A 27,424-nucleotide genomic window follows, 5' to 3' on the forward strand; every position below is an offset into this window, starting at 1 on the left:
TCCGTGTTTCCGCCCGGAGCGCTTAGCGCGGGCACCGGCCCGGACCGGAAGGCGCACGTGGGGCGCGGGCGGCACGTGGCGCCCGGTGCTCCCGCCCCGCGCGCGGGCATGGAGCGGCGGCGCGCGCCCGCCGCCCCCCCCCGGTACGGGCGGCGCCGGTTCTGGGACGAGCTGTACCGGCGGGAGGGCGCCGAGACCCGCGAGTGGCTGGGGGGGCTCTCCCGGTTTCTGCCGCAGCTGGAGCCCGAGCTGCGCCCCGGTGACCGCATCCTCGTCCTCGGTACGTGCCCCGTGCCTGGCGTGCCCGGTGGAGGGCGGGCGGGCGGGGCTCGGGGTCCCGCCGGTGCATGCGCTGCCGCTAGCCGCCAGAGGGCGGTGTGGCACCGGGCCGGTACCGGGAGCTGCGCTCAGCCCGGCCCGCGGGGTGGCCCCGGTGGTGGCGGGTATAACTGCCCCGTAATCCCACCTGCGGTCTGATCCGCCGGCGGGATTAAGCGGGTGTAATCACCGATCCTGTTAGTGGATCAGCCGCTGCCAGCTGCGTTTAATAGCCCCCAAATCCACCCCCCTCCCTGGGATCCCCCTCGCCCCGCCGGTGAGCGGCCGAGCCCCGGTGGAACGGCTCCGAGGGGAGGGCTTGGTAGCGGGGCACTCCCTGTGTCCTGTTGAGACGCCAGTTCTTTCATGCCTCTCGCCATCACACCCTGTTAAACCCCAGCCGAAGTTCCCTAATTTCCCACTGGAGTTATCCGGCAGGCTCTTGGGACCGCAGCCGGCTCCTGCCCCACAGCACTGCGGGAGGGATAACTGGGGACGCCCCCTGCCCCTTTCCTGCCTCCAGCCTCCCCTTGCCTCCCACGCCAAGGTGAGGGGCTCGGGTGTGCAGAGCTGCCCCAGAACAGGATCCCAAAGCACCCACCTGGCAGGACAGGGGTAATTAGGGACTCGCCCAACCCTCACTAGCTGGCATCAAAGCCATGACCTGCCCCTCTGCAGCAGCCCCAGCCCACCCACACCCTCCCCTGTCCCTGTGCTCGAAAGGGAGAAGCTTTTCCCATGCCAGAGTTGGGTTTCTATGCTGTCTGCTGTGGGTAGGAGTGAAGCGTTTCGGGGTGCAGGGACAGAGTTGGGGTGCTGGCACGGGCACCCCGAGCCCTGTGTGAGCTGTGCCCCTCGCAGGCTGTGGCAACAGCGCCCTGAGCCACGACCTGCACGAGCTGGGCTACACCGACGTCACCAGCATCGACTTCTCGGCCGCCTGCATCGCGGCCATGCGCGCCCGCTACGCCCGCTGCCCCGGCCTGCGCTGGGCCGTCATGGACATCCGCGCCCTCGCCTTCCCCGACGCCTCCTTCGACGTGGTGCTGGAGAAGGGCACCCTCGACGTGCTCCTGGTGGAGGAAACCGACCCCTGGCACGTCTCGCCCCAGGCGGCCGCGGCGATGCGCCGGGTGCTGGCGGAGGTACGGGCTGGGGGGACCTGGGCAGGGGTGCAGAGGGTGGGACCCCGTCCCTGTTTGGGCTGGGGAAAGGTGCTGAGTGCCTGCTCACCACCCTGCTTCCCTGTGCGTGCCCCAGCCGGGGTTTCTGTCTTCCCAGCCGGTGTTTCTGTCCTGCCCCTCAGCTGTGTTGCAGGGGGACACCTGGGGAGCTCCCAGCACGCCTGGGGGTAGGAAACTACCCCTCTCACAGCCCATCATCTCCTCCCCAGGGAGGTGGATGGAGCAGGATGTGTCCCTGGGTCCTGCTGGATGGTCCCTCTATTTATTTGCATGCTAAATACACAGAGTTGGCTGGAAAAATGGGCCCATCCTAGCGTGGGTGGCTGTAGGAGACCCAGGGGGACACACCGCGGTGGCCCTGCCAGCCCAGGGCAAGGTAATGACCGTGGGGCTGTGAGAGCTTTGGCCCCCCCGCACCCCCCGCCTCAGCTTCGATCGCCTTAGCCGGGGTCCCCATCATCTGGTCTGGTGTTGCCATGGCAACTCCCATCAGCATCGACAGGGCCATGGCGTTGCCACGGGGACGGGCGATGCCTCGGGGCCCTGTTAATTGGCGGCGGCAGGACCGGATTGAACCTGTCCCAGCGCGGGGGTGCGGGTCCTGGCAGCCTCTCCCACCCTGCGGGAATAACTGCCAGGATAATTAATTGCTGCACCTCCCTGGCACCCTGGGGTTGCAGGCACGGGGTGCTGGGAGGGTGCTCGTGGCTGTTGACAGCCCTCCCAATCCTCTCTTGCCTGGCTGAGCCTGGGAGGGAGCTCAAGCCCCGGCAGGGCAGTGGGGCTGTGCTCGCTATCCGTGCTCTGCCCTCCTTGCCAGCGCTGCTGCCTGTCCTTGTCATTTTGCCAAACGGCAGGGATTTAATTTTCCCTTTTTTTTTTCCCTTTTTAATCCTCTGCTCAATCCCTGCCCTCCCCCAGCATCGCTGGGTACCAGCTTCCACCCGCAGCCTGTCCCTGCTGTCCTCGTCCCCACGGGGACTCGCTGGGTGTTCCCACTTGCTCCCTGTTTTGGAGATCCCTTCAGAGGGGTCTGTCTGTCCGTGGTACCTCCCTTCCCACCCCCATCCCCCTTCACTGGGGGGTTCACAGCCTCTCTCTTCCTCTCCCTGGGGACATGTAAGAAGTGGAAATCCACCCTGCCTGTGGGGACACCGCAGGGACACCCTGTCCCAGCTTGCTGGGGACAGCGGGTGTGGCGGGAGCGGCCCCTCGGCCCCCCTGCTCCCGCTGACGGATGGGAAGGATGGGAAGGTTTCCTGCGCTCGTCTCCAAGCAACGGCCATTATTGCTCTGTTAACGAGGGATGGATGTGGACATGCGGGATGCCTCGCTCAGTTCCAGCTGGAGATCCCTGCCTGCCCCCACCTCCGGGGACCCCCTCCCCGCCCATCGCTTGGGAAGCTCTGGGGTCTTCCCAGGGCAGATTTTCAGGCACATAGCAGGGAGGGATACTGAGCCAGGTGCCCAAAGAGGGATGTAGGGACTTGCCTTCCCATTTTCCTGGCCAAAACCGGTAGGGTTTGGTTCAAAAGCCACCGCCGCAGCAGGAGAGGACACGCAGGCTGCCTGTCCCCTCCACTGGCCCCAGCCAGAGCTCCCCAGCTGGAGCTTCCCAGCGGGATTAAAGCAGAGCTTGGGAAACCCCCCAGTTGGCCTCCAGCCCTGTCCCCTGCAGCGGGGACTCTCTGCCCTTGCCGGGGGGGTCTGGGGTGTCCCTGCCTGGGGCAGGGTGCGGGGAGGGGGCTGGACGCCCGCCCGCCCCGGGCAGTGCCTTTGCATGCTGAGCACGCGGGTGCTGGCCGTAAAAGCCTTTTGACATTGGATAAAGCCAAGCAGGAAAATTGATGTTCTTTTCCATCCTGTTAGCGGGGCTTAATTCCAGCAGGGAGAAAATGGTGATTAAAAGGGTTGAGTCCTTTCCCATCAAACACCCCCCGCGTTCCCCTCTGGTTCTGGGTGTTGGTGGTAGTGCTGGGTGGTCTGGATAGGGGTGGGTGGGATGGGTGTCCCATGCTGTGTTTAGGGGGGCCCTGTGCTCAAAAGGATGAAGCTTTTCCCATGCCAGGGTTGGGTTTCTATGCTGTCTGCTGTGGGTGGGAGTGAAGAGTTTTGTGGTGCAGGGAGAGATGGAGCATGGAGACCCCTGTTCCATGTGGGTGGTCTGGGGACAGGTCGGACCCGGGGTGTCTCTTGGGGGGTTAAGGTTAGGACAAGAGATTTTGGGGTGTGATGGGAAAGGCTGGGAGGGGTCTTTGGCAGATGATGATGGGGTCCCTGAGAACAGAGCCAAAGCAGTGACCCTCACTGTGTTCCCCCACCCCATCCCGGGGCTGTTCCTGCCGCAGGTGAGCCGCGTGCTGCGCCCAGGGGGCTGCTTCATCTCCATCACCTTCGCCCAGCCCCACTTCCGCAAGCCCCACTACGCCCAGGAGGCCTTTGGCTGGTCCCTGCGCCACGCTGCCTGCGGGGACGGCGACGCCGGAGCCTTCCACTATTTCCTGTACGTGATGCGCAAGGGGCAGCCCCTGGAGCCCCGGGATGTGGCCCTGGGGCGCCGCCTGCACCAGCCCCCCCCGGGCCCCGCCCCGCCGCCGCCCCCCGCCCCCCCGGACGATGATGAGGACTATCTGCTCGCCATCCAGCTCTGACCCCGGGGCTCACCCAGCTCCCAGCAAAGCCTTAAGGTGCTCCATCCTCACAGGTGGGAGACAGGTGCATCCCCCTGCGAGCTGCCCAGTGGTGTGGGTGATGGGGGGGAAGAGGGGGATGCTTGACCTCCTCCAGGGGGCATAGGGATGCTCTGGTGATTCTGTGCCCCCTCCCTGGCCTTTCCTTGCTGAGCTGGAGAGCAGCCAGGGCTCCAGGCTTTGCAGCCAGTAATGAAACCAAATCGGGTTTAATTTCACCCATCCATCTTGCAGGGAGTGGCTCCCTGTCTCCCATCCCTTCCCCTTGGCACGGACAGCCAGGCTCAGGGCAGAATGGGGGTACTGGCACTGGCTATGGGGGGCAGGATTGAGGGTGCTCACTGCTCCACCCCCCCCACCCCATCCTGCACCGGGACCTGGCCCTGGGGGTGTGCAAGGGCACCGTGTCCTTGTCACCCCCTCCAAGTACTGGGGGGTCCAGGCTGCAGTGTGCCAGCATGGGGCAGGCGGTGCCACAGGACAGGAAGGGCAGCATATCTGCTTTCCCCATCCATCCCCACTCCTGCCTGTGGTGACAGTCCTGGTGTCCTGCACACACCTGGTCTGTGTCCCCCTGTGCCTGGGGCCAGCAGCACAGTGACACGTGTGTGCCAGCGGGGGTGACGGGTGAACCACCACGTGTGTGCTGCTGGGGCAGGTGCATGGGTGCCACTGCCAGTGTCCCCAGAGGCTCTCTGGGCACCAACTCCCCCTGGGTGGGCTAAAGGGACCCTCCTGGGCAGTGACAGCACAGAGGCCGAGCTGCTGGGCTGCTCTCTCGGGCAGAAGGTGTAAGTGGGTCAGCCAGCGGCTCCCCTGCACCAGGAGCCAGCCAAGGGCTCCGGGGTCAGCCCCCATGCTGGCCATGCCACCCCATCCCACAGGCACCCCAAAAACCAGCTGGCACGAGGAAGGGACAGAAAGGAGCAGGCGACTGCCGGCTTCACCTGGGTACATGAATGTATTTTATTCATTGCATTTTGTTCACCAGTACAGTGAAAAATGGCATTTAAATTTACAATGGATCATTCGTAGAACATCATGACACAAGTATCTTTTTTTTCTTTTTTTTTTTTTCTTTTTTCCTCAGTTTTTTGTTTGGTTTTTTTTGTTGTGTTTTTTATTTTTTTTTTTTGCGTCGTTGTCTCCATAAATGCCACTCGTAGGTTATTGAAAAAGATGACAAGTTTCTCATGCACATCAGAACCCCCCGAGAAGCTTCTTAAAAAATAAAATTAAATTAAAGTATAAAATTAAAAACAACGACTCAGGCCGGTCCCTGCCCTCCCCGCTCTCCCCCGACCCCAGCACCCTCAAGCGAGGGGCAGTGCTGGGACCCCCCTGGCACCTGCAGCCGGCCCCGGTGGGCTCTGCCCCGGTGCTGCCGGGAAGGAACTGCAGCGGCCAGTGCTGCTGCCAAACCCGCCGGTGCTCCTGCCGCCTGCCAGCGGGGGTCGGGCCAGGGGTCCCTGCTCCCCTCCCTCCTCCTGTGGCTTTCCTCATGCTCCCTCCATCACTCTCGCCCCCCCTTTAATTTTTGCCCTCGTTTTTTTCTTCTTTTTTTATCTTTTTTTTCTTATGGAAAAAAATATGAACCTTTTTTTTTTTGTTGTTGTTGGTTGGTTGGTTGGTTGTTTTCGTTTGTTTTCTCGATGCAGTTACTTTGACATCTCAACGTCAGCAGATCGTTTTTAACAAAGATTCGGATATAAAAATACAAATATGAGGAGTTTCTGTTTTAAAAAGAAGCGTGCCGGAGTGGTGGGGCTGACCCTCGGCCCCCGGGCCGGCCGCCCGGGCCACCAAGCTCATGCAAAAAACGATGGAGCAAAAAATGTCTCTGGACAGCAGCGCTCCCCCCCCCGCTCATGGGGCCGGGTGGCCCCGGAGTTCGGGGACCCTCCGCCGAGGAGGATCGGGGGGACGCGCCGCGGAGCGGGGGGCTGGGCCCCTTCCCCGGGCAGGGGGGTCTTCGCCCAGGGCGGGGGGCTCGGCGCTGTGTCCCGGCCCCGGGGGAGGCGGAGGGGTAAAGTGCATGGCTCGGGGGGGGGTGGTGGTGGCTGCAGGGCCCCCCCCCGGGCCGGGGGGGGCAGCGGGCATGGCCTCCCCCTCCTCGTCGGCGCTCCAGCCAGCATGCGGGGCGGCGGGCTGGAGCGGGGCTCGGCCGGCGGGTCCTGGCGGCGGCTCCCGGCTTACACCCCCGGCGGCGACTTCTCCGTCATGCCCTTGAGCACCTCGTCTATCCGGTCATCCTCGATCACCACTGCGGGGACAGCGGGGGCGCGTGGGCGAGGGGACGCGACAGCCGCTGCCCCCCTACCCCGGCTCTCACCCCCGTCAGGCTCCAGGTGTGCCCCCGGAGCGGGGCAGGGGGGCTCGGGTGGGCACAGTCGGGATGAGGGGTGGGGGATCACCCCCCTGCCCGGCTTGGGTAGGGGCAGCATCCCCCCCGCAGCCAGCCGGCTGCCTCTGGATGGGTGATTAGGGAACGGGGGGGGCAGGAATAGACCAGGAAGGACCCCCCCTCCTCTCTGCGGCAGGCGCTGATGAGAGCAACAGGACTGGAATGGGTAATGACCCAGCGGGGGGGGCACCGCCTGCTCGGCGGGGGTGGCAGCCAGACCCCCCTGAGCATCGCCCGCTGCGCAGGACACCCACCCTCAGCACCGGCATCGCCGGGGGGGCCGGACAGCCCCCCACGGCACGGCGGGCTGCACGGACCCCCATCGGCGTCACCGTGGGGGGCTGCAGAGCCCCCCGTCATGTCAGCTTCCAGAGAGACCCCCTCAGCATCACCCACGGGGCAGCCCCCTGCAGCAGCGGTGGGAGGCTGGACAGACCCCCGTGAGCATCACCAGGGAGCTACACACACACACACCGTGACTGCCGGGGCAGCTGCCTCCTATCAACATCACCCTGGGGCTGGAGGGCAGACCCCCACCCCAATACCACCACTGGGGGGTCAGTAATCCCCCACATCGCCCTCCTGGGAGTGGATTAACCAGACCAGAAATACTGGGAGAGCAGATGGACCCCCCAACACGACCGAAGGAGAAGCATCCCCCTCATCAGCCCGGGGGTGTTGCCAGAGCCAGCCTCCTGCACTGCAAAAGGGGGCAGTGGAGCAGGCAGCGCTCACCTCTCGTGGGGCTGGGGTGTACTGGGGCTGGGGGGGAAATCTCCCCTCCCTCCTCATCCCTGCAGCTTAAGGAGGGGTGTTTGCCTATGGAGGACCCCCAAGCAGGTGGGATGGGGGCTGCAGGAAAAGAGGGGACCGTTTTTAAGGGTCCCCAAAGCATTGGGGAGGATCAATGGTGACAGATCAGGGTGCAGGAAGGAGAGGGGGGCAGTTCTGTGGGTCCTGATGGAAGCAGGGGAGATGGTGCTGGGGTCTCTGCAGCAGGAGGGGAAGTACGGAGGGACAAGACACAGCTGGGCTCACGGAGTCCTGGGGGGACAGTAAAGTGGGGGGGGATTTGCTGATCAGCATGGCCAGAGGCTGCTGGGGTCTCTGCGGCAGGCAGAAAAGGGAAGGCAGAGAGGTTCAGGGGGCCAGGAGGGCTGTTCTGGGGATCCTCGGGTACAGAAAGGATTGTTTATCCTCAGTGAGAAGGGGGCAGTCCCGGGGGTGCTGAGGAGCAGTCCTGGGGCAGCCCCAGCGATGCTGCAGGGCAATCCCAGGGGCAGTCCCGGCATGAGGCGGGGGCCGGTGCAGGGGGAGCAGCGTGGTGGCGTCTGGAGCAGGGATGGGGGAGCCTGGGCTTCTGGGGGCGGGTGTCAGTCACGGAGCTGGGGAGGCTCAGGGTTGCCGGGGGACAGTGCTGGAGCTGATGTAGGGCAGAGATTCTGGGGATGCTGGCAGCAGTGCCGGGGGTGGCCGGGGACAGCGCTGGGGACGCAAGGCAGAGCCGGGAGCCGCAGGAATGCAGTGGGGCAATGCTGGGGATGTTGCAGGGCAGAGACAGGGGGTGCCGTGGGGCAGAACTGGGAACACAAAGACAGAGTCGGAAGTCTGTGGATCTCGTCAGGGATATTGGGGGTGCCAGGGATGAACTGCCCGATGCCGGGAATGCCGGGGAAGCAAGGGCAGAATCCTGGATCCTGGGGTTGCTATGGGAAGGTGCTGGGGATGCAAGGGCCAGTGCCGGGGATGCCGGGGGGCAGTGCCGGGAATGCTGCAGGGCAGATCCGGGGACGCTGCAGGGCAGAGCCAGGGATACTGCAGGGCAGAGCCGGGGATTCCAGGGCAGAGCCGGCAATGCAAGGACAGATGCGGGGTCCCGGGGATGCAGTGGGGCAGCGTCAGGGATGCGGGAGTCAGCAGCAGGGATAAAAGGACAATCCGGGGGGCTCGGGGATGCCGTGGGGCAGTGCCGGGGATGCAGGAGTCAGCACCAGGGATGCCGGGGATGCAGTAGGGCAGATCCGAGGGTCCCGGGACAAACCCGGGGATGCTGCAGGGCAGATGCGGGGGTCCCGGGGGGCCTGAGGCGGGGTTGGGGGTCAGAGACGGGGCCGGCGGTACCTCTCTTGGCGCGGCCGATCTGTCCCAGCTTGGGGGGCCGCTTGCCCTGGTTGCCCCCGAAGAAGGCGTTGGTGTCCTGCAGGCGGCAGCTGAAGGGCAGCTCCCCCGCCTCGGGCTCGGCGCCGTAGCGGCCCACCTTGTCCTCGCCGTAGGGCAGCACCTGCGACATGGCGGGGCCGAGCGGGCCGAGCCGCGCCGCGCCGAGCCGGGAGCCGGTCTGCGGCGGCGGCGGCGGCGGCGGGGAGGAAACCCGGGCGGAAGGATGAAGTCATGCATCCGGGGGGAGCGGGGACCCCCCCGGCGGGGGGCGGCTCCGGAGCGCCGCGGCCCGGCCCGGCCCGGACAGGACAGGGACGGGGGACCCCGGGGCCGGTGCGCGGGGAGCGCCCGCTGGGGATGGGGACCCGACCGCGCCACCGGGCCGGCCCCAGAGCGCAGTGCTCCCCCCGGCACAGCCTTTCCGAGGCGGGCGCCTCTTCTCGGGGGTGTCCCCAAGCACGGGGTGCCCCTGTGGAGAGGGGAACCCTTGTCACAGCCGGGTGCCACCGGGCCAGACAGCTGAGGACCACCGGACACGGCTGGGCCCTCCCCTGGCATGCAGAGGTGATGCCAAACAGATCCCCAACACCCTGCTCCAGACCCCCACATCCTGCTCCAGCCCCCCAGCACCCCACAGACCAGAAAGCTCAACCCTCGGGATTCCAGGCCAGCTCCCACCCTGGATCTACCGCAGCCCCTCACTTGTGTCTCTTTCCCAACACCCATCCAGACACCCACTCCTGTAGCCCCATTCGGTGCTGGGGTTCCCCCTTGAAGCCACACCAGTCCTGCCTCAAGCCCTGCCAGTCCTCTTGGCCCCCACGTGTGCGTGTGTTTGTACACATCCTCCCATTCTGTATGCTTGCAGGAATGCAGGGGCACACAGGTGTAATTCTACAGGTGTCTGTAAGTGTGGCCACGTGGGGACTGTGCCCTGGGACACCCCTTGTCCCACTGACCCTTCCCTGGGGGCTCTCTGTGGAAAAGGGGAAGGGTTATCCCCTGTGGGGACCTGCGATGGGGCAGCAAAGGGTGACCCCAGTGTCTCCCCAGAGGCCCATTTGATTTACACACCTCTACCCCAGACCCATCCTGGATCTTTCCTCCCACATTGTTGACAGCCAGGGCAGTGATTGCATTAATTGACACTGGTGGTTCTGAGCGGCCTCACCCAGGACCTCCCCCATTCAGGTCACCTGGGGCAGCTGGGGGCTATTTAAGCTCAGGATAAAGTTGGTGCTTCTTGAGTGGACTGTGGCTGCAGCCATGACCTCTGGATTTTGGACTGATAGTGACAGCAGCAGTGGCTGTGGCTGGTTGGAGAGGACCATCCTGTCTTGGAGCAGCCCAGTTCCTGCTGTTCCCTCACATCCAGGTCCCGCTGCTCCTGCGGGGGTCCTGGATTGCAGCAAAGCCAGATCCCTGAATGGAAATGGCATTTCATTCATGCCAGCCCACAGCCCAGTGAGAATATCCTGAGGGGGTGAGAGTGGCATTTTCCAGACAGCCCTGTGGTACATCCTGCTGTTCCAACATCGCCATAGCTGAGATCTTGTTGAAAGGTGCTGCAGAAGAGCATCAGCTGGGCTGGTCCATGAGGGAAGGCAGGTTCTTCTATTTTGGGAAGGCTCAGCCATGCTTTTACCTTTGTGTCTGGATCTGCAGAACATCGGTCCCTGCTGTCTCCTGCCAGAGCCAGGTTGGGACAGTGGTACCTGCTCTCCTGGCAAGGCAATTCTTTTCTTCATGCCTTTGCTGGAGAACCAGCTTGAACTTTTTTCATGTGAAAGCTCCTGCTCCTGTGAAAAGTGCCTGGGAAAATAGGCAAGAGGCCCACGCTGAGATGTGGCCTGCTTTTCCCGTTGCTGAGCCCACGTGCCCTGCCCGTGGGCAGGGACAGGCAGAGCGTGGCACGCGCGGGGCCGGGGCTGAGCGAGGAGAGGAGCAGATGGGCTGTGTGGGATGTGAGTGGCACCGGTGCAGCGCTCCAGGAGGGCTCCCAGCCTGGCAGGCTGCTGGGGAGAGGCTGGAAAGGGGTCACCCTGGGAATGGCCCCACATACCCCACACCTGTATCTGCACAGTGCCTCACACCTGCGGGAGCTACTTGGCTGTAGGGTGGAGCTCTGTGACGGTGCCTGGGATTTGGGGTGTGGGAAGGACTGTCTGCCCATCCCAGGCAGGAGGAGGGCTGGATTTGTGCCAGCACAGCTGGGCTGTGGGTGGGACAGGGCAATGCTGTGGCTCTGGGCTCTGCATCTCCTTGGGACAGCTCTAGTCTCTGGTTCCCCAAGGGTGCTGCTTGCCACGCATCCCTGAGCAGCAGGGGAAGGTACCCAGGACCTGGATGTGAGTGGGCTGGCAATGGGGTGCATAAGAGACCCCCTCATCCCCTGCCATTGCATGTAGCATCCCCCCCTGGTGAGCCAGATGAGCATCCTCCTTCCCCTGGCTCTCATCCCACCTTCCTTATCCATCTTTTAGCAGCCACGTAATCTCCTTTCTTGCTTCCTTTGCAGCCTTTTGTCCAACACAAAGCCAACTCCACCGGAAAGAAGAGGCTGTGGGGGTGGGAAGCAGGGTGTTCTTCCTGCCCTGGCTCCTTAAACCTGGGCAGCAGCCCCTGGGCTGGGACACCTTGGGGATGATGCAAGGGCTGGAGGCCAGCCATGCCCCCCCAGTGGATGTGGAGCTGGGTAGGAGGCACAGCATCAGACTCCCAGCTGCACTGGGGCTGGCAGTAGGGTTTGTGCTGCATTGCCCACACTTGGCCCATGCTCTGGGAGCTCACCAGTCCCTGCCATGCCCTAGCTCCACACCTGGATACTGCCCCTGAGCCCTACACCCCTGTGGGTGCCTAGTCCAGGTGCTGTGATGGAGGTGAGAGCTTTCCCTGCAGTCACTGATGGTTCAAGTGGTTTTATGGTGGAAAATCACCCTGTGTGTGTGCAAGTGGCCTGTGGTGGAGCACCTCCTGCCCATGCTCTGCAGGGACCCCGGGCAGCTGGAGCTGGGAACCACCAGGCACTGCCATCCAGTCCAAGGCCTGGCAGGAATGGGGTCAGTGTCCTGGCAGGCAGCGACTGGATGTCAGGGAGCTGAAAGGAGGCAGGAAGCATCAGCCACAGGACCCAGGGCTTTCCCTGCTGCACGTCTGGGGTAATGCTGTCACCTGGGGCTGGTGCCACAGAGCTGGGGGCTGCCAAGGCATGCCAGGAGGCCAGTGCGGGTGCCTCCATCTGTGTTGCTTCCAGCCCTGCCAAGAAACGTGAAATGGCACTTCTGTTTCACAGCAGTGGCAGCCACTGGGGGCCTCGCTGAGCGCCGGCTGTTGGCACTGATGCTCTCCCTGAGTCCCCATCCCAGCACAGGGACTATGTCACTGGTAAGGCTGGGGATGTGCCCGTCCCCGGCTGTTGCTGCTGGCTCTCAGTAGCCACAGCCCAGATGGGGATGCCACTTTGTGTGCTGCCTGTGCCACAGTCCAGGTGTTTTGGGGGACCAGAGACACACACTGAACTGGGTACAGGCACTGGGGATGACCTTGTGGGACGATGGTTGTGGTGAAAACTGTCACCAGAGGGCAGGGATGGTGGGGGACAGGTGTCCTGCTTGGCAGCTGTCCTGTGGGTGAGCCCAGGGCAAGCGTGCAGGAGTGGCGTGCTCCTCATCTTCTGCTGTTCCTGCAGCTGCTGCTGGGGGAAGATCAGGCTGTCCCTGCAGGGACACTGCCTCCCCCTGGGAAGAAAGACAGGTTGCCATTACTGAGATGAGTTTGTCTGTCTGTGCACAGCCTGGGAGATGCCCTGTCAGGGCAGGTGGAAGGAGGATGGCGCTGTCCCCATTCCCCACATGAGCTGCCTGGGACACAGCTGTGATCCTGGCATCCGAGCAGATGGAGCCCCCCCAGCACAGTGCCTGGGGCAGGGGCTCCACGAGGGTCCCCTGCCGAGGCCCGGGGGTGACAGGGAAGAGCAGGAAGGGGGGGAGCCAACCCTTCTGGGCAAACAGCCCTGCTGGGGTGTGAGGCTCCATCCTCGCCTGTCACCACATATCTGGTCACCATGACAACAGACAGAGAGGCAGGCAGAGCGGGCTGGCAGCCCTGGGGGGAGCGGGTGGAGGCCATGGGCATGGGCTGGCACACAGGGGCACCCTGTGGCTGTGAGGAGGCAGCTGTCAGGATGCGTGGCCTGTGCGACACGGAGGGAGGCTGGGCAGTGCTCAGCCCAGACACTGTGAGCTCCCCACTGTCCTGCTCCTGACCAAATACCCATGAGGGGCACACAGCAGGTTTGTCTGGGGATGTGGGCACTGCATCGCGGCCGGGCAGCCCCTGTACCAGCCCCTGTGCCAGCCTATGCCGTGGATCTGGCACAGCAAGCTCTGGCTGGTGGTGAGCAGAGAGGGTGAGTCATGCTGCTGCCCAGAGCCATGCCAGGCAGGACTGGCAGCTGGGGCTGCAGCCAGGCCACTGCTGGAGTGGCAGAGACCCGCGTGGGGCTAGAGTCAGGCTGTGCCCCAGCACCGGGGGGTGGCAGCCTCCCTCCACAAGGGATGTGTTCCCTGCCCTGGGCACCTCTGGGGGCAAAGGGGAGTGGGGGGGTGCAGACCCCTCTCTATTGTCCCGTGCTAGTCTGGCTGCTGGGCCCTGGGGAACGAGGTGAGCAGTCTCGGGGAGCAGGGGCACCCCCGCCCTCCCTGGCCCACGCGCCCACTCGTGCCAGCAGCTCTTGGCATGCAGGGAGTGTGTTCCTGGCAGCCCGGCCCTCTCCCATCTGGTATTTATCTCCTTCCCGAAATCCCTCCTGCTGCGGGGGGGATGCCCGATGCTGGGGGGGTGAGAGAGGGAATCTGGGCCCCACTGCTCACTCTGCAGCCCAGGGAAGAGGCTGGGCTGAGAAAAAGGCGGGGTGGGGGAAGAGAACTCGCCCACACATCCCCACCCCAAGAATGCATGTGGGTCCCAGGAGACCCTATTGGGTCCTCTGGGACCTCCTGTCTGCTTTTAAGTCCTGGGGGCAGCCCTGCCAAGGTACCTTTGCCCCAAGCAAGCTCCCGGCCCAGCTGCAATTGTGCCACTGCCCTGGGGAGGGGGCACATCACCCCCCTCCAATCCCAACGCTGCTGCCTGGCTGACAGTGGCCTGCCAGCACTGTCCCCCAAACCCTGGATGCCCCAAAGCTGCAGGAGCCAGGAGAGCCCGTGGGTTGCCTGGGCAACTGCAGCCAGGCAGTGATGGGGAGCAGTCCAGGGGAGCAGTTGCCATGGAGACCCGAGGAGCACCATCACCTTGGCAACGGTCCTGTGTGTCCTGCCACCCCCCACCCAGGGCTGCATCTGGAGGAGATGCACCTGGGCTCCATTGTAAACCTGGGCCAGCACTCTGGATGAGGAAGGAGGGGAGGCAGTGGTGCCCACCCCTGCAAGGGGACAGCCTTGGCTCCCAGCACCCACCCAGCCCCCAGCTGAACGGCGCAAAGGAAGAGGTGAGGCCAAGCTCAGCTCCTTGGCTTTATCACTCACACACCACTGCAAGCCATTCCCACACCCAGTCCTGGCCAGGAGCTCAGCAGGAAAGCCGGGTGCTGCGGGGCTGGACACGAGGGCAGGCTCTGTGGCACCCTAAAGCTGTGCTCCCTGCAGAGAGGGACAGAGGGACACAGCTCCCATCTTGGTGACAGAGCAGCTGGCAAAGGGACTCATCACTGCCAGCCCCTGGGTGTCCCCAGTGTCATCTGGGCAGTAGCTGTAGGCACACAGACTGGGGTGGCAAGACAAAAGTGGCACAAAGGTGTAACACTGCAGTGGGTCAGGGGGGTTTGGGTCTCTGCCACTCTATTGTGCCTGCTGTGCCCCAGCAGCCCTGGCTTGCCCTAATAATCATCCCCATAAATCCACACACTGGGAAAAAACCACAAGGGAGAAGTCCTGCGTGGCTTTTGGGAGGTCATGGCTCAGAAAGAGACACAAGTCCAATAGCTGGCAGCCAAAGTAGTGCCCCAGTGTGGGGTTGGGGTCTCAGCTCCTCAGCTTAGGCATTGTGTAGATTTTCCCCAAGCTTTCACGTTTAGGGGGGGCCTTCTGGCAGACAAAGGGAGGATGAGGAGGCTGTAATTCCCCTCCTCCCCAAAACAGACTGAAGGGCACACCAAGACCCCTCCCTCCCAAAAGGAATTGCACAGCTGCACACGAGGAGACAGCTGGGATTTCTGCAGGCTCCAGGCTTGGCCCGGTTCACGCTGCCCCTCCCTGGGCACCCCCGGGTGGTCTCAGGCCTGGTAGAGGGGCACCACGCGGTCAATGGGTCCCCGGCAGATGGGGCAGAGGCGGGTGGGCAGGGCTTGGAAGCAGCGGAAGCAGCAGCAGATGTGGCCGCAGCCCAGCAGGACGCACTCGCGGGGCCGCGACAGGCACACCACGCACGAGTCCTCCGGTGCCCGGTCGCCGCCCTCCTCCCCATCCAGCTCCTTGTCCTCCTCCGGCTGCTGCCCGGGCCGGGAGCGGCGGTAGGCGCGGCACAGGGCGTGCAGGAGCACGGCCAGCCCCGCGGCCGCGCACAGCAGCGCTGCCCCTTTCCAGAGCCCGCTGGCCGACTCCAGCTCCGCCAGCACCGTCTGCCAGTCCCCCAGGCACAGGAAAAACTCGCCTCCCTGGGCCGGCGGCTGCAGGTGCAGGGAGCCGTCGGGCTGCAGGGACAGCTCCCCGATGCCCGTCAGGCCGGCCCCCACCCGCAGCATCTCCTCCGTCTCCAGGATGCCCTTGGGCTTCTCCCCGATCAGGTACTGGCCCAGCAGGTCGCGGAAGCCGTGGGACGGCTGCTGGAACCGCTCGTACACCATCTCCAGGGGCAGGCACACGGCTTGCAGCGGGCTGTCCACACTCACCTGCGTGGCTGCCTCAGGGCCCGGCGAGGCCAGCAGGAAGGGGACGGTGTAGATCTGCTCCGAGAGCACCCGCTCGCTCTCGTTCCTGCAAGCACGGAGGGTTGGGGTGTGGAGAATCACAGCATCAGTTAGGTGACCTCTGAGATCATCATGTTCAACCCATGACTGAATATCAGCCTAAATGCCACGTTCAGTCTTTCCTTAAACACCTCCAAGGATGTCAACTCCACCACCTCCCTGGTGGTGAAACCTCCTGCTCCCTGGACAGCTCATTCCAATGTCTAATCATCCTCCATGTGAAGTTCTTCCTAATGTCTAACCAGAACTTCCCCTGGCGTAGCTTGAGGCCATTTCCTCTTGCCTTGTCACTGGTTGCCTGGGAGAAGAGGCTGATCCCCACCTGGCTACAGCCTCCTTTCAGGGCGCTGGAGAGAGCAATAAGGCAACCCCAGAGTCTCCTCCAGGCTAAACATTCCCAGCTCCCTCAGCTGCTCCTCATCAGACATGTGTTCCAGCCCTTCACCAGCTCTGCTGCCCTTCTCTGGACCTGCTCCAGCAGCAGTGGCCTTCCTGAGTTGAGTGAACTGGACACAGGACTCGAGGTGTGGCCTCACCAGTGCTGAGTACCAGGGGATGATCACTGCCCTGCTCCTGCTGGCCACAACACAGAGAAGCTCTGAGCTCTCAGTGCTGAGCTAAGCAGAGGGACTAAAGTCTTTAACTAAGTTATTTTCTGCCATGTGGCCCCAGATGATGGGGTCTGGACTCACTGCTGCAAGCCCCCTCGTGCAGCCCCTTCCCATCACTCACCAGCTCCGGGCCAAGCTGTTCCAGATCAGCCGATGCTCCTTCAGCTGCAGTTTCTGGATCACGCCCAGCAGCCCCTCATGGTAGTGGCTGGTCAGTGCAGCCTGGGCTGGCAGCACTATGCCTAAGGACAAGGGATGTGTCACGGCCAAAAGAGGAGATCCTGGCCCTTGTCCCTCGTGCAGGGCCACAGGGTGTCCTTACCTTCCAGGGCAACATAAGGCAGGCACCGCCCCTCAGCTGCAGACACCAGGGCTGGCAAATTGTCATCGACCTGGAGCTTTGGGGCCTCCTGGAAGAGCATGGACTGAGTGTGAGCGTGGGCAGGGACAGGGCAGTGAGCAGGCCAAGAATGGCGCTGTGGAGACCTCTGGCCTGCAGCCTGCTCAGATCTGCATGTCATGAGGTCACCAGAGGATGGAGCAGGCTGCAGGCATCAGTGTGTGCACCTAAATCAAAGCGTGGAGGGGAGTAGGGAAGAGACAGTGGTTGGGAAAGAGCTTCTAAGAGACAGAGCTACCTGTATGCGTGCCACGACTCTGGATTTCCTCCTGTACAGGTAGTAGAAGAGGCCAGAGAAGGCGAGGCTGGAGCCCAGACACAGCAGCTCCCCTGGAGTGATGTGTTTGTCCATGGTGCCAGGCTTGGGTGACAAGGCCTGCAAGGTGAACATGTCTGGGGAATGGGGCTGTGTCACCCATGACAGGGACATCCCACTGCCCCTGTTCTGAAGACAACATCCCTGGATCCCTGTCCCCAAGGCAGCGCTTTGTCTTGTTGTCCCTGACCCCAAGGCAGAGATGCTCCTCCGCTCCTGTCCCCATGCTCTGCCGCCCCAGAGCCAAGCCTGCCCACGGTCCCAGCGGGGGCAGTTCACCTCCAGCACCCACAGGTGCCCGGTACTCGGCTCGGCCCTGCATCCTGGGCCCAACCGGGGCCCAGTCCCACATCCGGGATCGGGCCGAGGCCCGGCGCCCGTGACCCAGCCCTGGGCCTGGCCCAGGCTCCCACCCGGGTCCGGCCCCCCGATCTGTCCCGGCCCAGCCCCCGGCTCGGTCCCGGCCCGGCCCCGCCGCCCCCGATGCCCCCCTACCCCCGAGGCGCCCGAGGCCTGGACCCTGGCCCTACCGCGCTTCCTGCTGGGAAATGTAGTCCAGCCCTCGCGGTGAGGCGGCGGCCCTGCCGTGACCGAACTGCCTCTCCCAGCATTCCTCACGCTGAACTACAGCTCCTGTCGTACTCTGCGTCGTCCGCAGGCAGAACCACAACTCCCAGCAGCCTTTGCGAGCGGCTCTGTCCGCAGCCGAGGCGTCCCGCGGGGTACCGGTACCGGGAGCCCGGGACACCCCGGCATGGGGCTGGGGCCGCGCTGTGCGGGGCGGGACCGGCCGGGCCGGGCTCCGGGAGCTCGGAGTGGAGGCTCGGGGCAGGCAGGGAACTCCCATGGCTCTGACTCGTCCCCACCAGCGTTGCTGTCTTCTCCCCAGTCCTCCCTTCCCTCACTCGGGGAATGTCCCCCCAGACACGCCGCCCCCGCTCCCCTCCCTCGGCGTGTCTCACCGCCCACGCGTGCCCAGCCCTGCAGCCGCCCCCCACAGCGGCCCGGATCCCCCTCTCCCCCCGTCCCGGCACCGCCAAGGACCCGGAGCTGCTGGAGTAAGTGGAAACTGCTTTTAATCATTAAATAAACTCGGCGACAGCCACCCACAGCTGAAGGCACCAGAGTCCCCGCTGCCGCCCGCTGGTCCCAGCAGAGGTGGATGGGGAAGCCAAGCTGGACTGGGAGGGGACAAGGGAAGCGCGGAGCCGGGTGGCCCCCAGCCTCCATCTCCGGCAGGTTGGGGGGCAGGAGCAGGGGGATCGTGGCTCTAATGCTTTCCCCGGGACCCCTTTGACCTGCCCGCCTGAGGGGGGAACGCAGCGCAGGGGCCACTGAGCTGTGCCCGACTCAAGCACATCAAGGCTGGGGGGCAGAACTGCGTTTTGGGGGTGCCACAGCCTCTCTGCCGGCCGTGTCCAGCCCCAAGCCGTGGATGGGGCTGCGGTGGGTGCCTGGTGCGGGGCCGTGTGTGCCGGGGAGGGTGCGGAGGGGGGTGTGCGGTGTGAGCACAGGAGGGGCACTGCGCTCTGCCCGTGGCCAGCTCCGGCAGCCACTGAGGTCTGGGGAGGGGGAGCACAGCAGAGTATCGTCCCTCTGCCCCCGGCACCCTCCCCTTCCCTACCACACCTCACAGTGCTTGCCGGGGTTCATGGGGGAGCCCAGGGGGCAGCCGAAGTGTTCCACAAAGTCCCGGGAGTTGCTGAGGGTGCCGATGACACGGTACTTGTCGGGGCTGTGCGGGTCGGTCACCAGCCCTTCGTGGGAGCTCTCGGGCGTCCGGACGGAGCACCACACCTGGCGGAGCGGGAGCAGCCTCAGGGATGGGGACCGGGCACCTCCCGGTGCGGGATGGGGAGCTGCGGGGTGGCTCCGAGCAGCCCGGGAGGCACGGGAACCCATCATCCTGCTCCGCCCTACCTGCGCAAAGCCCACGAAGAAGAGCTGGTGGTTGGTGAGCCCCAGGGCGGGCAGGCGCTTCTCCTCCCCGTTCTTCTGCAGCCAGGACTTGTAAGCCTGCGGGAGAGCTGACCTGAAGCTCCGCGAAGGGACAGACAGGCACGGGGGTTCGTGTCCCCTCCGGATGGCGGCACTCACGTTGTAGGCTGCCTTGAGCCCGCCGTTGTCGGCGATGTTCTCGCCCAGGGTCTGCCGCCCGTTCACCTTCTCGCTGTGGACGGTGTAGCGGCCGTACTGCTCCGTCATGCACGCCGTCCGGTTCTTGAAGGCTTCCAGGGAGGAGTTCTGCCACCACGGCCGCAGGTTTCCCTCTTTGTCATATTCCCGTCCTGCAGGACCGAGCCGTGGGTTGGGGTGGGACCGGGAGGAGCCGTCCCACTGCAGCCCCTCTGCTGCAGGGGTCCCGAAACAGAATGGGGCGTGGTGGGGGAATGGGCACCGGGGGATGCCGGGGGCACCTGGCACCTTGGGCCCATGCCCAGGGGGGATGGTATCCCCCAGCCTCTGCTGTGGGCAGGCTCTGCCCGGGGCTCAGCCATGCACTTGGGTCCCCAGGCATCCCCCAGTGCGTTCTCACTAACCCAGCCCAGATCCATAATCCCAAATTCCCTCATTGACCCCATGTTGGCTCTGGGGCTGTGGTGGAGGTGCAAAGCAGAGTGGATGCGAGAGGGACTCATCCCACGCCCGGGAGGGAGGAGGATGAGGAGGGGGCTGGGGCTGCAGACACTGTGTCCTCACCAAGCGGATGAAGCGAAAGCTGCACAGAGAAGCCGGGGGAAGGTATCGGCGGGTGCCACCTGGGGAGACAGGACGATAGAAGGGGGTGGCCAGGGGGGCACGAGCACACATGATGCAATGGATGGCAAAGCAGGACCCCTGTGCTCCCAGGGCACCTCTTCCCCATGCCAGGGGCAGGGGGCGGGACAGGAAGGTGACAGGGGTAGGGGCCAGTGCTGCCTGTGGGCTCTCACCTTGGTCATCAAATGCATGGGTCAGCTCGTGCCCCATCACCACGCCGATGCCACCGAAATTAAGGGCTCTGTGGGGCCATGAGAAAGAAGCAGGTAAGTACAGGATGTGTTAATGATGCCATTGCAACCCACCCCATCTCTGGGCACCCAGTGACACTCTGCTCCAGCTGGGACCCAGCTGGGGATCACTTCTGCTGGGGACACTGCTGACCCCAAGGGGACTCAGTCTGTCTTGACTGCAGCATGTAAAGCCTTGAGAGACACTCAAGCCCTTCAGGGCTTTTATTTGTCACTGTGGGGGGGCTCTGTGGCATGCTGGCCCTGATCCAGCCCCTGGCTCCAGGAGGTGCCCCCCATGCCAGACTCACTTGGGGTGGTTGCGGGCGTAGAAGGGAGCCTGGAGGATCCCAGCAGGAAAGACGATCCCGTTCTTGGTGGGCAGGTAGTAGGCATTGACAGTCTGTGGGGTCATGCTCCACCTGGGCAGGGAGGTGGGACAGGGCACAGGCAGGGGTGTGTCCCTCTCACCCCAGCCCCCTTCTGTGCCACTGCCCACCACAGGGCCCTGCACAAGGCTGACACTTTTACCAAGGACCTTGCCTGGGGATAAGCTACAGAGCTACAGCTACCACAGGTGACCTGTGCTACCACAGGTGACCTACTGTGCTGTGCTACCCTCGAGGGTGACCTCCTCCCCACTGAACAGCACCATCCAGGCACCCAGGGTCCCATCCTCCCCTCCTCCCCCCCCAGCCCACCCCTTACTGGTCACGGTTGGGGGGTTTCCGGAGCTGGTCAGCCATCACTTTGGCAGAGAAGTTGTAGAAGTTGAGCATGTTCTGGAAGAAGGAGTCCTCAGAGACCTCGTACTGGTGAGGAAGAGGGGGGATGAGGACAGATCCACTGGGGTGGTTCTCCACTCCCTGGCCAGGATGAGCTCAGTGCTTGGGTGGCTTTGCACAATGTCCCAAATGGGGACATCGCTCGACAGTGGGCCCCCCCCAAGCTGGGCATGACCAAGCTTCTCCCCCCCAAGCCAGGTGCCCCCTACCCCATCATAGACATCGTCCAGCTCCTTGTTGTCCAGAATGAAGTCAGGGAAGCCAATCATGTCGTAGATGGCATCTGCCTGCATGGGGAGAGGCCCCAGCAGTGAGACTGGAGAGCTTATATGGATGGGGTAGGGTTTCCCATCCACTTCCCTCCCTAGGGTCACCTTCTCCTTTGCAGCCTGCCTGGTCTTCTCGTCCATCCAGTCCAGCTGGTCCAGGGATACCTCAAAGGCTGCACGGATCTCACTGATCATCTCCTCAGCCTGGGGAAGGGAGGGAATGAGGGCCCCCTACCCCCACAATGCCTCAGTGGGGACAGGGTGGACAGGGTACAACCTCCCCAGGGCAAGGGATCTCATTTGCCAGCTCCCTGCCTTCCAGCCCTGGGCTTGGGTGGAATTGGGATTCCCGTGGATGGTGATGGGGAGGGAGGGGATGGGGACAGAAGTATTCTCACGATGGCCTTGCTGTCCCGGTCAAAGGTGGCTTTGACGAAGAGGGAGCCCAGCGCAAAGCCCAGTGTGTCATCCGTGTTGGAGATGCAGGTTTGCCAGCGGGGTGTGCAGGACTGTGGGAGCGAGATGAAGGTCAGTGAAACCCTTAGCCCACTCCTCTGCTCTCCTGCCTTCACTCAGCCTGGCTCTGCCTCATCAGAGGGGAGATAGGCAGCAGCAAAACCCCCATCCCAAAAGATAATTGTGGGTTCCCGCTGAAGCATCCAGGTCTTAGCATGCCAAGGGCATCTGAAGGACAGAGGAGGTCCTGGCTGCTTCCAGGCTGAGTGTGGAGAGGTCTGACCCCAGGGCCCTCCGTTACCTTCCTGGTGCCATAGAGTGTCTCCAGCAGCCTCTCCTGGGCTGTCTCGAAGCGCTGGTCCAGGCTGGAGGCTGTCTTCTGCACCAGGTTCCAGATCAGGTAGTTGTTCAGGATGCTGCAGGGGCAGAGAGATGCTGCAGCTCACCACAGTCTATGACTTCAAGACACTGATGAGCCCAAAATGTGTCCCTGTCATGGGGGCCACAGCCAGGGATATGGAGGAGCCTCACCTCCTGTCGGTGTCATTGATGAGCTCAGAGACCTGCTGAAGGTAGGTGTCCCCATACACCACCACAGGCTCTGTGTCTGCCAGCTCCAGGGGGGCCAGGGCGAAGGAAAGGTAATCCAGCCAGTCAATGGCAGGGGCCAGCACCTGGAGGGGACACAGGAATGTGGCACCAGGGGCTTGGCATGGCTGTGCTGCATCCTGCTCAATTCCTGGGGCAGGAACTGTGTTTTCTGGGAAGGACCCAAAGTCCCTTACCGCTCCAGATCCTTCTCTGCACCCTTAATGCTCTTAATGCTGCAGAACGAGGAGGGGACCCCTGGACCCCACAATATGAGGTGGCAGCTTCCCCCAAATGGTAACAACTAGGGGGATGGACATCCAGTGCATGTCCCATAGCAAATGTGGCTGCCCAGGGTGTCCCAGAGTCAGGACAGCAATGGTCACAGACCTCTTGGTGCCCTCTGGACAAGTCCCCATGTGTCCCAGAAGGGTGTCCCCAGGCTGCTCTGGGCCATGCCCACCTGCAGCTCGGCGATGCTCATCTTGTGGTAGATCTTCTCGTCGTCCCGCCGCTCAGCCTGGGGCACAGTGATGTTGGCCAGCTGGGTTTCAAAGTCCAGCACCTGCTGCATCTGGAGGCGGGTAGGCTCTGGGGTGCCCCCCAGCAGTGTGCCCAGCTCCACCATGTAGTCCAGGTACGCTGCGAGAACCTGTGGAACCCCAAGCCCTGCCTCAGTGCCAAGCACAGCTCATCCCACCTCCCTGGGGTGGGCACCCAACAGGCAGGATGGAGGTGCCAGGTGTGTCCCAGTGCTGCTGGCACTGCAGTGCCACGGGTTTGCCCTGATTGCTGTTGGCAGCATGCCCAGCAGCCAGCCTCACCCTCTCGTTGGCAGTCTTGTTCAGGTAGTAATCCCGGGATGGGAGGAAGAGCCCCGACTGGTCCACCTGTGGGGAGAGAGGGGCAGCATAGACATTGTGGTGTCCCCCGGTGTCTGCCGCCCCTGGGGGCCAAGGTGCCAACCTGGATGATGTTGCTGTTGGAGCTCTTGGAGTCTGCACCCACATACACCGTGAAGAAGGGCGTTGCCCGGTATGTGCCTGACACGCTCTTGAGGACCTCCATGAAGCTGGTTTGGTTCCAGGAGCCGGTGATGTTCCATCCCCCAATCTGCCAGCAGACAGAGCCGGTACCTCAGGGAGGGATGGGGTGCATCCCTGAGGTTACTCCCTCCCTGGTTACGTGAAGAGCTACGCAGGAGGTGTGCTGGGCCGAGCCCTGGCAGCTCAGCTCACGTGTGGGTGTGTGCCCACCTTGTCGATGAGCTCCATAAGGGGCTGGGAGCCCAGCTCCTCTATCCTCTGCTCCTTGAGGCAGGACAGGTAGTACCGCTGCGTCTTCCGCTCTGCCTCGCTGCTGGAGTTGAAGGTGGTGTTTTCTGCGGGAGGCTGTGGGTCAGCCCCAGTGACACAGGGGTCACCCCCTCGGTGTCTGCGACCCCTGGGTGCCCACCTAGGAGATGCTTCATGATGGCCTGGTTCTGGTCCCAGATGCTATTGAAGGTGCTCCACTTGGAGCGCCCGTTGGGCAGCGGGTTCCTCTTAATCCAGCCCCCACACGAGTACTGGTAGAAGTCCTGGCACGGGTCCGTCTCTGTATCCAGGGCCTCCAGGATCTTGCTGGCCACCCGGACACAGGCGTCCGTCAGGCACGTGCTGTGAGAGGGATCTGGCAGGGAAGGCATGCCTGGGGCTGGGCGAGTGTACTGGGGGAAACCGAGGCACGGAGCGGGGCCAAGCCCTGTCTGTACCCCAGGATGGGCAGAGCACCTGGAGCAGGTACCCTGGGCTGCCCCATCACTCCTCATCCTCCCGGGTGTGGGGACACAGCTGCCATGCCTCCCTACCTCTGCGGTACTGAATGGCCAGAGTGACGACGGCGACGCTGAGCAGCAGGGCCAGGGAGACGGCGACGGCGCAGAGCACCAGCTCCAGCTGGCTGCGCGAGGCCAGGCGGCTGAGGAGCGTCCCCGGCCCCTTTCGGAACCCCACCTGGGCAGGAGGAGCAGGAGCTGCCATCGCACCGTGGTGGGCCGAGCATCACTGCCCCCCTTCCCTCCCGCCACTCCCCAGTGCCTGGCGGGGCTGCATGAGGACGTGGGGACCAGGGCATCCCTGCCCACCAGCCCTGGCGAGCCGGTGGTGGGTGTTGGCAGCGCCCCCAAGCCACAAGGAAGGACCAGGCACGCTCTGTGCCGCATTTTGGCTGACTCCCAGCACATCCCTGGGGACAGCCGTGTCTGGCTTGGCTCCCAACCCTGCTCCCAGTGCCCACTTGGCTGCAGGCAGGCCCTGGGGTGAGGACGGGGGCTAGAGAGGGTGGAGAGGGGAAGGATGGAGGAGCCGGGGCAGAGCTCACCTCCACGCTGTCGGGAGAGGTGCTGCCATCCCCCGCTGGCTCCGGCCCCTCCTCGTCCTGCAGCGTGGCACGCTTGTAGTTGGGCATCTGCTGAGGGAGGGAGCGGGCTGGGGCAGGGGCTTGGGGGCTGCTCCCCGCCCTGCCACACCCTCTGGCTCTTATGGCAGGGCACAGTGCCTGCTCAGTGAGTACACAGCCGGGCTGAGGCAGCCCCTGACCCCCCCCATTGTGCCTAGGTCTCCCCCAGAGGTTGTCCCCAGCCCTGCGTGGCCCTGGAGAGCACGGGGAGAGCTGCTAATGAAGGACCTGGAGGCCGTCACCGGAGCATCCCTCTGCATAGCCATGGCATCAGCCCTGCCGACAGGTGACACATCGCCACGGAGATATGGTCCCCGTCACCAAGCAACGGTTTCCTAGTGCTGCTGTCTCACCCCTCCTCCCCTGACTGGAACTTTCCATGCAGATGTGCACCGGTCTGAAACATCTGGAAGTGCTTCCAGCCCCATCATAGCTCCGGGGGTGACCAGGATGCAGGACAGAGCATGCAAGGGGAGAAGGGGCACTGCAGTGTGTACCAGCCAGCAGGGCAGGGTCCCCCTTACTCTGGCCTTGCCAGGCAGCTTGCACAGATCCAGCCGTGAGGGCTGCTGAGGACTCAGCCAAGAGGGAGGTGGTGGAGTTGAGCCAGCAGCATTGGAGGGGGGGATATGCTAGAAGAAAATGCTGGAGGTTTTGGTGGAAGAGAATCAGCAATGCCGCTGGTTGTGAGCTATCCTTAGGCTTCAGAGCTAACGCCTGGGTGGGTTGCAGCTCACCCTCCAGTCTGTGCTGCAGACTAAAGTGAATGCCCAGCCTGCAGGGCTGCTGTTATGGGTCGGGAAGGAGCTGGGGTGGGATGGATGATGGGCAGGGGGGAAAGCAAGGAGAGTGCCTCATGCCCAGCTCTGCCCACTGCCACACTGCTGGGATAGGGAGAGGGCATCGCCAAGGGCTGCAGCAGGAGGGTGGGATTGGCAGGAGATGGCAGGAGCCCCCGCTGAGTCGGGCTCCTGGAAGGTGCTGGCATTAGGAAGGATTGCTCAGCATCCTGAAGGAGCTTGGCCAGCCTGGCCCCCCACTACCCCAGCTCTCCTCAACGTGCTCCTTTCTGCTCCTGGGTGGTCCTCATCCTGGGCAATAGCCAGCACCTCCTCTCCAGCATCTTCTGTGGCATCCTCAAGGCAGGAGCCTATTTCTGGGGCTCCTCCTACCCCCTCTGTAGGGCTGAGACCCATGGGGACAGGGCCCCCTGCCCCCTCCAGAGGTGCTGTCTTGGGGTTCACCCTATGAGCAGCATTACTGTACTCGGTGGAGTGGGGTTTATGGGGCCACGCCTGAATGAACCACCCCAGTTCTCTGTTCAACCCCAGGCAGGGATTTGGAGGGGGTCCTTCCTCCACCGTGGGGGACAGGGACCCTCTGGCCGCTGAGTTCCCTTAGCCCCGGCACCACGCAGCCCCTGCATCCCATAGGCTCTCGCCGCCCCCCGTAATCCGCCTGTCCCCCCCGCCCTCCCTCCCTCCCTCCCTCTGGTTCCCGAAGCCCCCGCAGCTCTTGCTGCTGCCTGAGTTCTCCAGCCCCGGGGCTCTCCTGCGCCCCGACCCCCTCCTGTCCCTCTCCCCGAGCCCCCCGCCGGTGTCCCCCGTCCCCCCTCCTCTTGCCCTCCTCCCTGCCGCGCCGCTGCCCCGGGCACTCACGGCGTGTCCAAGCTCCTGTAGGGCCACGTTCATCCTGGCCATCCCGGGCCGCCTGCTGCCTAGCTCCGCTCCCCGCCCGGGCCGCGCCGGGCCCCCGCCGCCGCCGCAGCGCCGCCTGCCTCCGCCGCCGCCATGGCCCGCACCGGGCGCCGCGCTGCCGCCGAGACCGGCACCGGGGTCTCACAGGGATGGGGCCGGGCGGAGATGGGGCCGCGCCGGAGGGATGGAGCCGCAGGGGCTGAGACCGGCGGCGCGCGGACCGCAGGCACCGGGCGGGGGCGACGGGGGCCGGCGGGCCGGGAGGGGCTGGAGCGGGGACCCCGGTGCCCAGCCCAGCGGCACCGCTCAGCTCCGCTCGGCCTGGCCGCCCAGCAGGGTGACCGCCGTGCGCACGGGAGGAGCTCCGCGCCGGTATCTGCACCGCCGCTTGCACCCCCGGAGAGCCGCAAAGGCACCGCAGCCTCCCTCACCGGCACCGGCACCGGCACGGGCAGCAGAACCCGGGCTCACATCCGGCTGCCCGCAGCGGGTACCGGCGCACGCACACGGGGACACAAGGACCGGCTCCGGTCGTGAGCGCTCATGGGGGCACAGCAGCGCCGCACGGTACCGGTCACGGGCAGCGGCCGGTAATGGTGCACAGCGGCAGCAGCGCGCCGTGCTCCGGCACGCGGGCACACCCCCGCGCAAACCCGCACAGCAGGATGGGTGCACACACGCACACCGACAGCCCGTCCCCGGTACCCGCACAGCTGGATGGGTGCACACACGCACACAGACAGCCCGTCCCCGGTACCCGCACAGCCGGATGGGTGCACACACGCACACCAACATCCGCACCCCGATGTCACCCTTAGGCCCGTGCCACAGCACACGGACGCAAGGGCACACAGCTGTGCTCAGAGCCTTGGCAGTGGGCAAGGAGAAGGCCGGGGCTGTGCACAGCTTCACATCCTGCCTCGATAGTTGCCAGCGCTGTGTGACCGCCTGTCCGGGACAGGGCGTCCCCGCCGGGCACCCGCTCCGTGCCCGGGGTGCCACTGTTCTGGGGCTGGAAGCGCTCCCCGGGATGCCGAGGGACAGGGTAAGGCAGCGCCACCTGCCCCAGCTGCGGAGCCGGGGACACAGCACGGAGGGTGTGTGTGAACACAGGGGCTGGGCCACCGGGCTGCCCACGGGTGTCTGTGACAGG

General features: G+C 64.2%; 4 protein-coding genes across 6 annotated transcripts; 1 reads left to right on the plus strand and 3 right to left on the minus strand.

Annotated features, from left to right (window-relative positions):
• Nucleotides 1-108: 108 nt before the first annotated feature.
• EEF1AKMT4 (EEF1A lysine methyltransferase 4) lies at nt 109-5,327 on the plus strand. Its single transcript, XM_054282638.1, has 4 exons — nt 109-280; nt 1,180-1,463; nt 3,851-4,206; nt 5,283-5,327. The coding sequence occupies exons 1-3, from the start codon at nt 109-111 to the stop codon at nt 4,151-4,153; spliced, it is 759 nt and encodes a 252-aa protein (XP_054138613.1). The 3' UTR covers nt 4,154-4,206; nt 5,283-5,327.
• A 477-nt stretch (nt 5,328-5,804) lies between these two features.
• Nucleotides 5,805-8,923, minus strand: CAMK2N2 (calcium/calmodulin dependent protein kinase II inhibitor 2). Its single transcript, XM_054282639.1, has 2 exons — nt 8,718-8,923; nt 5,805-6,455 (listed from the first exon to the last, which is right to left on the minus strand). The coding sequence occupies exons 1-2, from the start codon at nt 8,884-8,886 to the stop codon at nt 6,385-6,387; spliced, it is 240 nt and encodes a 79-aa protein (XP_054138614.1). The 5' UTR covers nt 8,887-8,923; the 3' UTR covers nt 5,805-6,384.
• A 5,351-nt stretch (nt 8,924-14,274) lies between these two features.
• LOC128940863 (mitochondrial ubiquitin ligase activator of nfkb 1-A-like) lies at nt 14,275-17,740 on the minus strand. The gene is made up of 5 exons (XM_054282634.1): nt 17,578-17,740; nt 16,970-17,107; nt 16,654-16,741; nt 16,453-16,573; nt 14,275-15,727 (listed from the first exon to the last, which is right to left on the minus strand). Exons 1-5 carry the CDS (start codon nt 17,656-17,658, stop codon nt 15,028-15,030), a joined length of 1,128 nt encoding a protein of 375 aa, XP_054138609.1. The 5' UTR covers nt 17,659-17,740; the 3' UTR covers nt 14,275-15,027.
• Nucleotides 17,741-18,106: 366 nt separating this feature from the next.
• ECE2 (endothelin converting enzyme 2) lies at nt 18,107-26,329 on the minus strand. 3 transcript variants are annotated; one of them, XM_054282617.1, is made up of 19 exons: nt 26,233-26,329; nt 24,497-24,583; nt 23,985-24,129; nt 23,591-23,806; nt 23,392-23,516; nt 23,102-23,248; nt 22,960-23,025; nt 22,599-22,787; nt 22,079-22,221; nt 21,849-21,963; nt 21,490-21,600; nt 21,197-21,295; nt 21,032-21,109; nt 20,746-20,849; nt 20,349-20,459; nt 19,981-20,048; nt 19,145-19,335; nt 18,968-19,063; nt 18,107-18,844 (listed from the first exon to the last, which is right to left on the minus strand). In XM_054282617.1, exons 1-19 carry the CDS (start codon nt 26,272-26,274, stop codon nt 18,668-18,670), a joined length of 2,310 nt encoding a protein of 769 aa, XP_054138592.1. In that variant the 5' UTR covers nt 26,275-26,329; the 3' UTR covers nt 18,107-18,667. The 3 variants fall into 3 exon arrangements, with proteins under 3 accessions (XP_054138592.1, XP_054138594.1, XP_054138593.1); XM_054282619.1 differs by having other exon boundaries at nt 23,591-23,757; nt 23,985-24,149; nt 26,233-26,323; XM_054282618.1 differs by having other exon boundaries at nt 23,591-23,793; nt 23,985-24,149; nt 26,233-26,323.
• Between the last annotated feature and the right edge of the window lie 1,095 nt (nt 26,330-27,424).

Source organism: Melozone crissalis, unplaced genomic scaffold (genome assembly GCF_028551555.1).
Source record: "Melozone crissalis strain CALT ecotype California unplaced genomic scaffold, PUWL_Pcris_2 ptg000034l_1, whole genome shotgun sequence".
NCBI classification, from domain to species: Eukaryota; Metazoa; Chordata; class Aves; order Passeriformes; family Passerellidae; genus Melozone; species Melozone crissalis.

Coding starts and splice junctions, on each gene's coding strand:
- CAMK2N2 (XM_054282639.1), bottom strand. CDS start 8,886: ATGTCGCAGGTGCTGCCCTACGGCGAGGACAAGGTGGGCCGCTACGGC. Junction 6,456..8,717: donor GATCGGCCGCGCCAAGAGAG/GTACCGCCGGCC, acceptor CTGTCCCCGCAG/TGGTGATCGAGGATGACCGG.
- ECE2 (XM_054282617.1), bottom strand. CDS start 26,274: ATGGCCAGGATGAACGTGGCCCTACAGGAGCTTGGACACGCC. Junction 23,249..23,391: donor TTATGGAGCTCATCGACAAG/GTGGGCACACAC, acceptor GTCTGCTGGCAG/ATTGGGGGATGGAACATCAC. Junction 20,460..20,745: donor AAACCCCCCAACCGTGACCA/GTAAGGGGTGGG, acceptor CTCCCTGCCCAG/GTGGAGCATGACCCCACAGA.
- EEF1AKMT4 (XM_054282638.1), top strand. CDS start 109: ATGGAGCGGCGGCGCGCGCCCGCCGCCCCCCCCCGGTACGGGCGGCGC. Junction 281..1,179: donor TGACCGCATCCTCGTCCTCG/GTACGTGCCCCG, acceptor TGCCCCTCGCAG/GCTGTGGCAACAGCGCCCTG. Junction 1,464..3,850: donor TGCGCCGGGTGCTGGCGGAG/GTACGGGCTGGG, acceptor TTCCTGCCGCAG/GTGAGCCGCGTGCTGCGCCC.
- LOC128940863 (XM_054282634.1), bottom strand. CDS start 17,658: ATGCTGGGAGAGGCAGTTCGGTCACGGCAGGGCCGCCGCCTCACCGCG. Junction 17,108..17,577: donor ATTTCCCAGCAGGAAGCGCG/GTAGGGCCAGGG, acceptor TTCACCTTGCAG/GCCTTGTCACCCAAGCCTGG. Junction 16,574..16,653: donor GCCTTATGTTGCCCTGGAAG/GTAAGGACACCC, acceptor CCTTGTCCTTAG/GCATAGTGCTGCCAGCCCAG.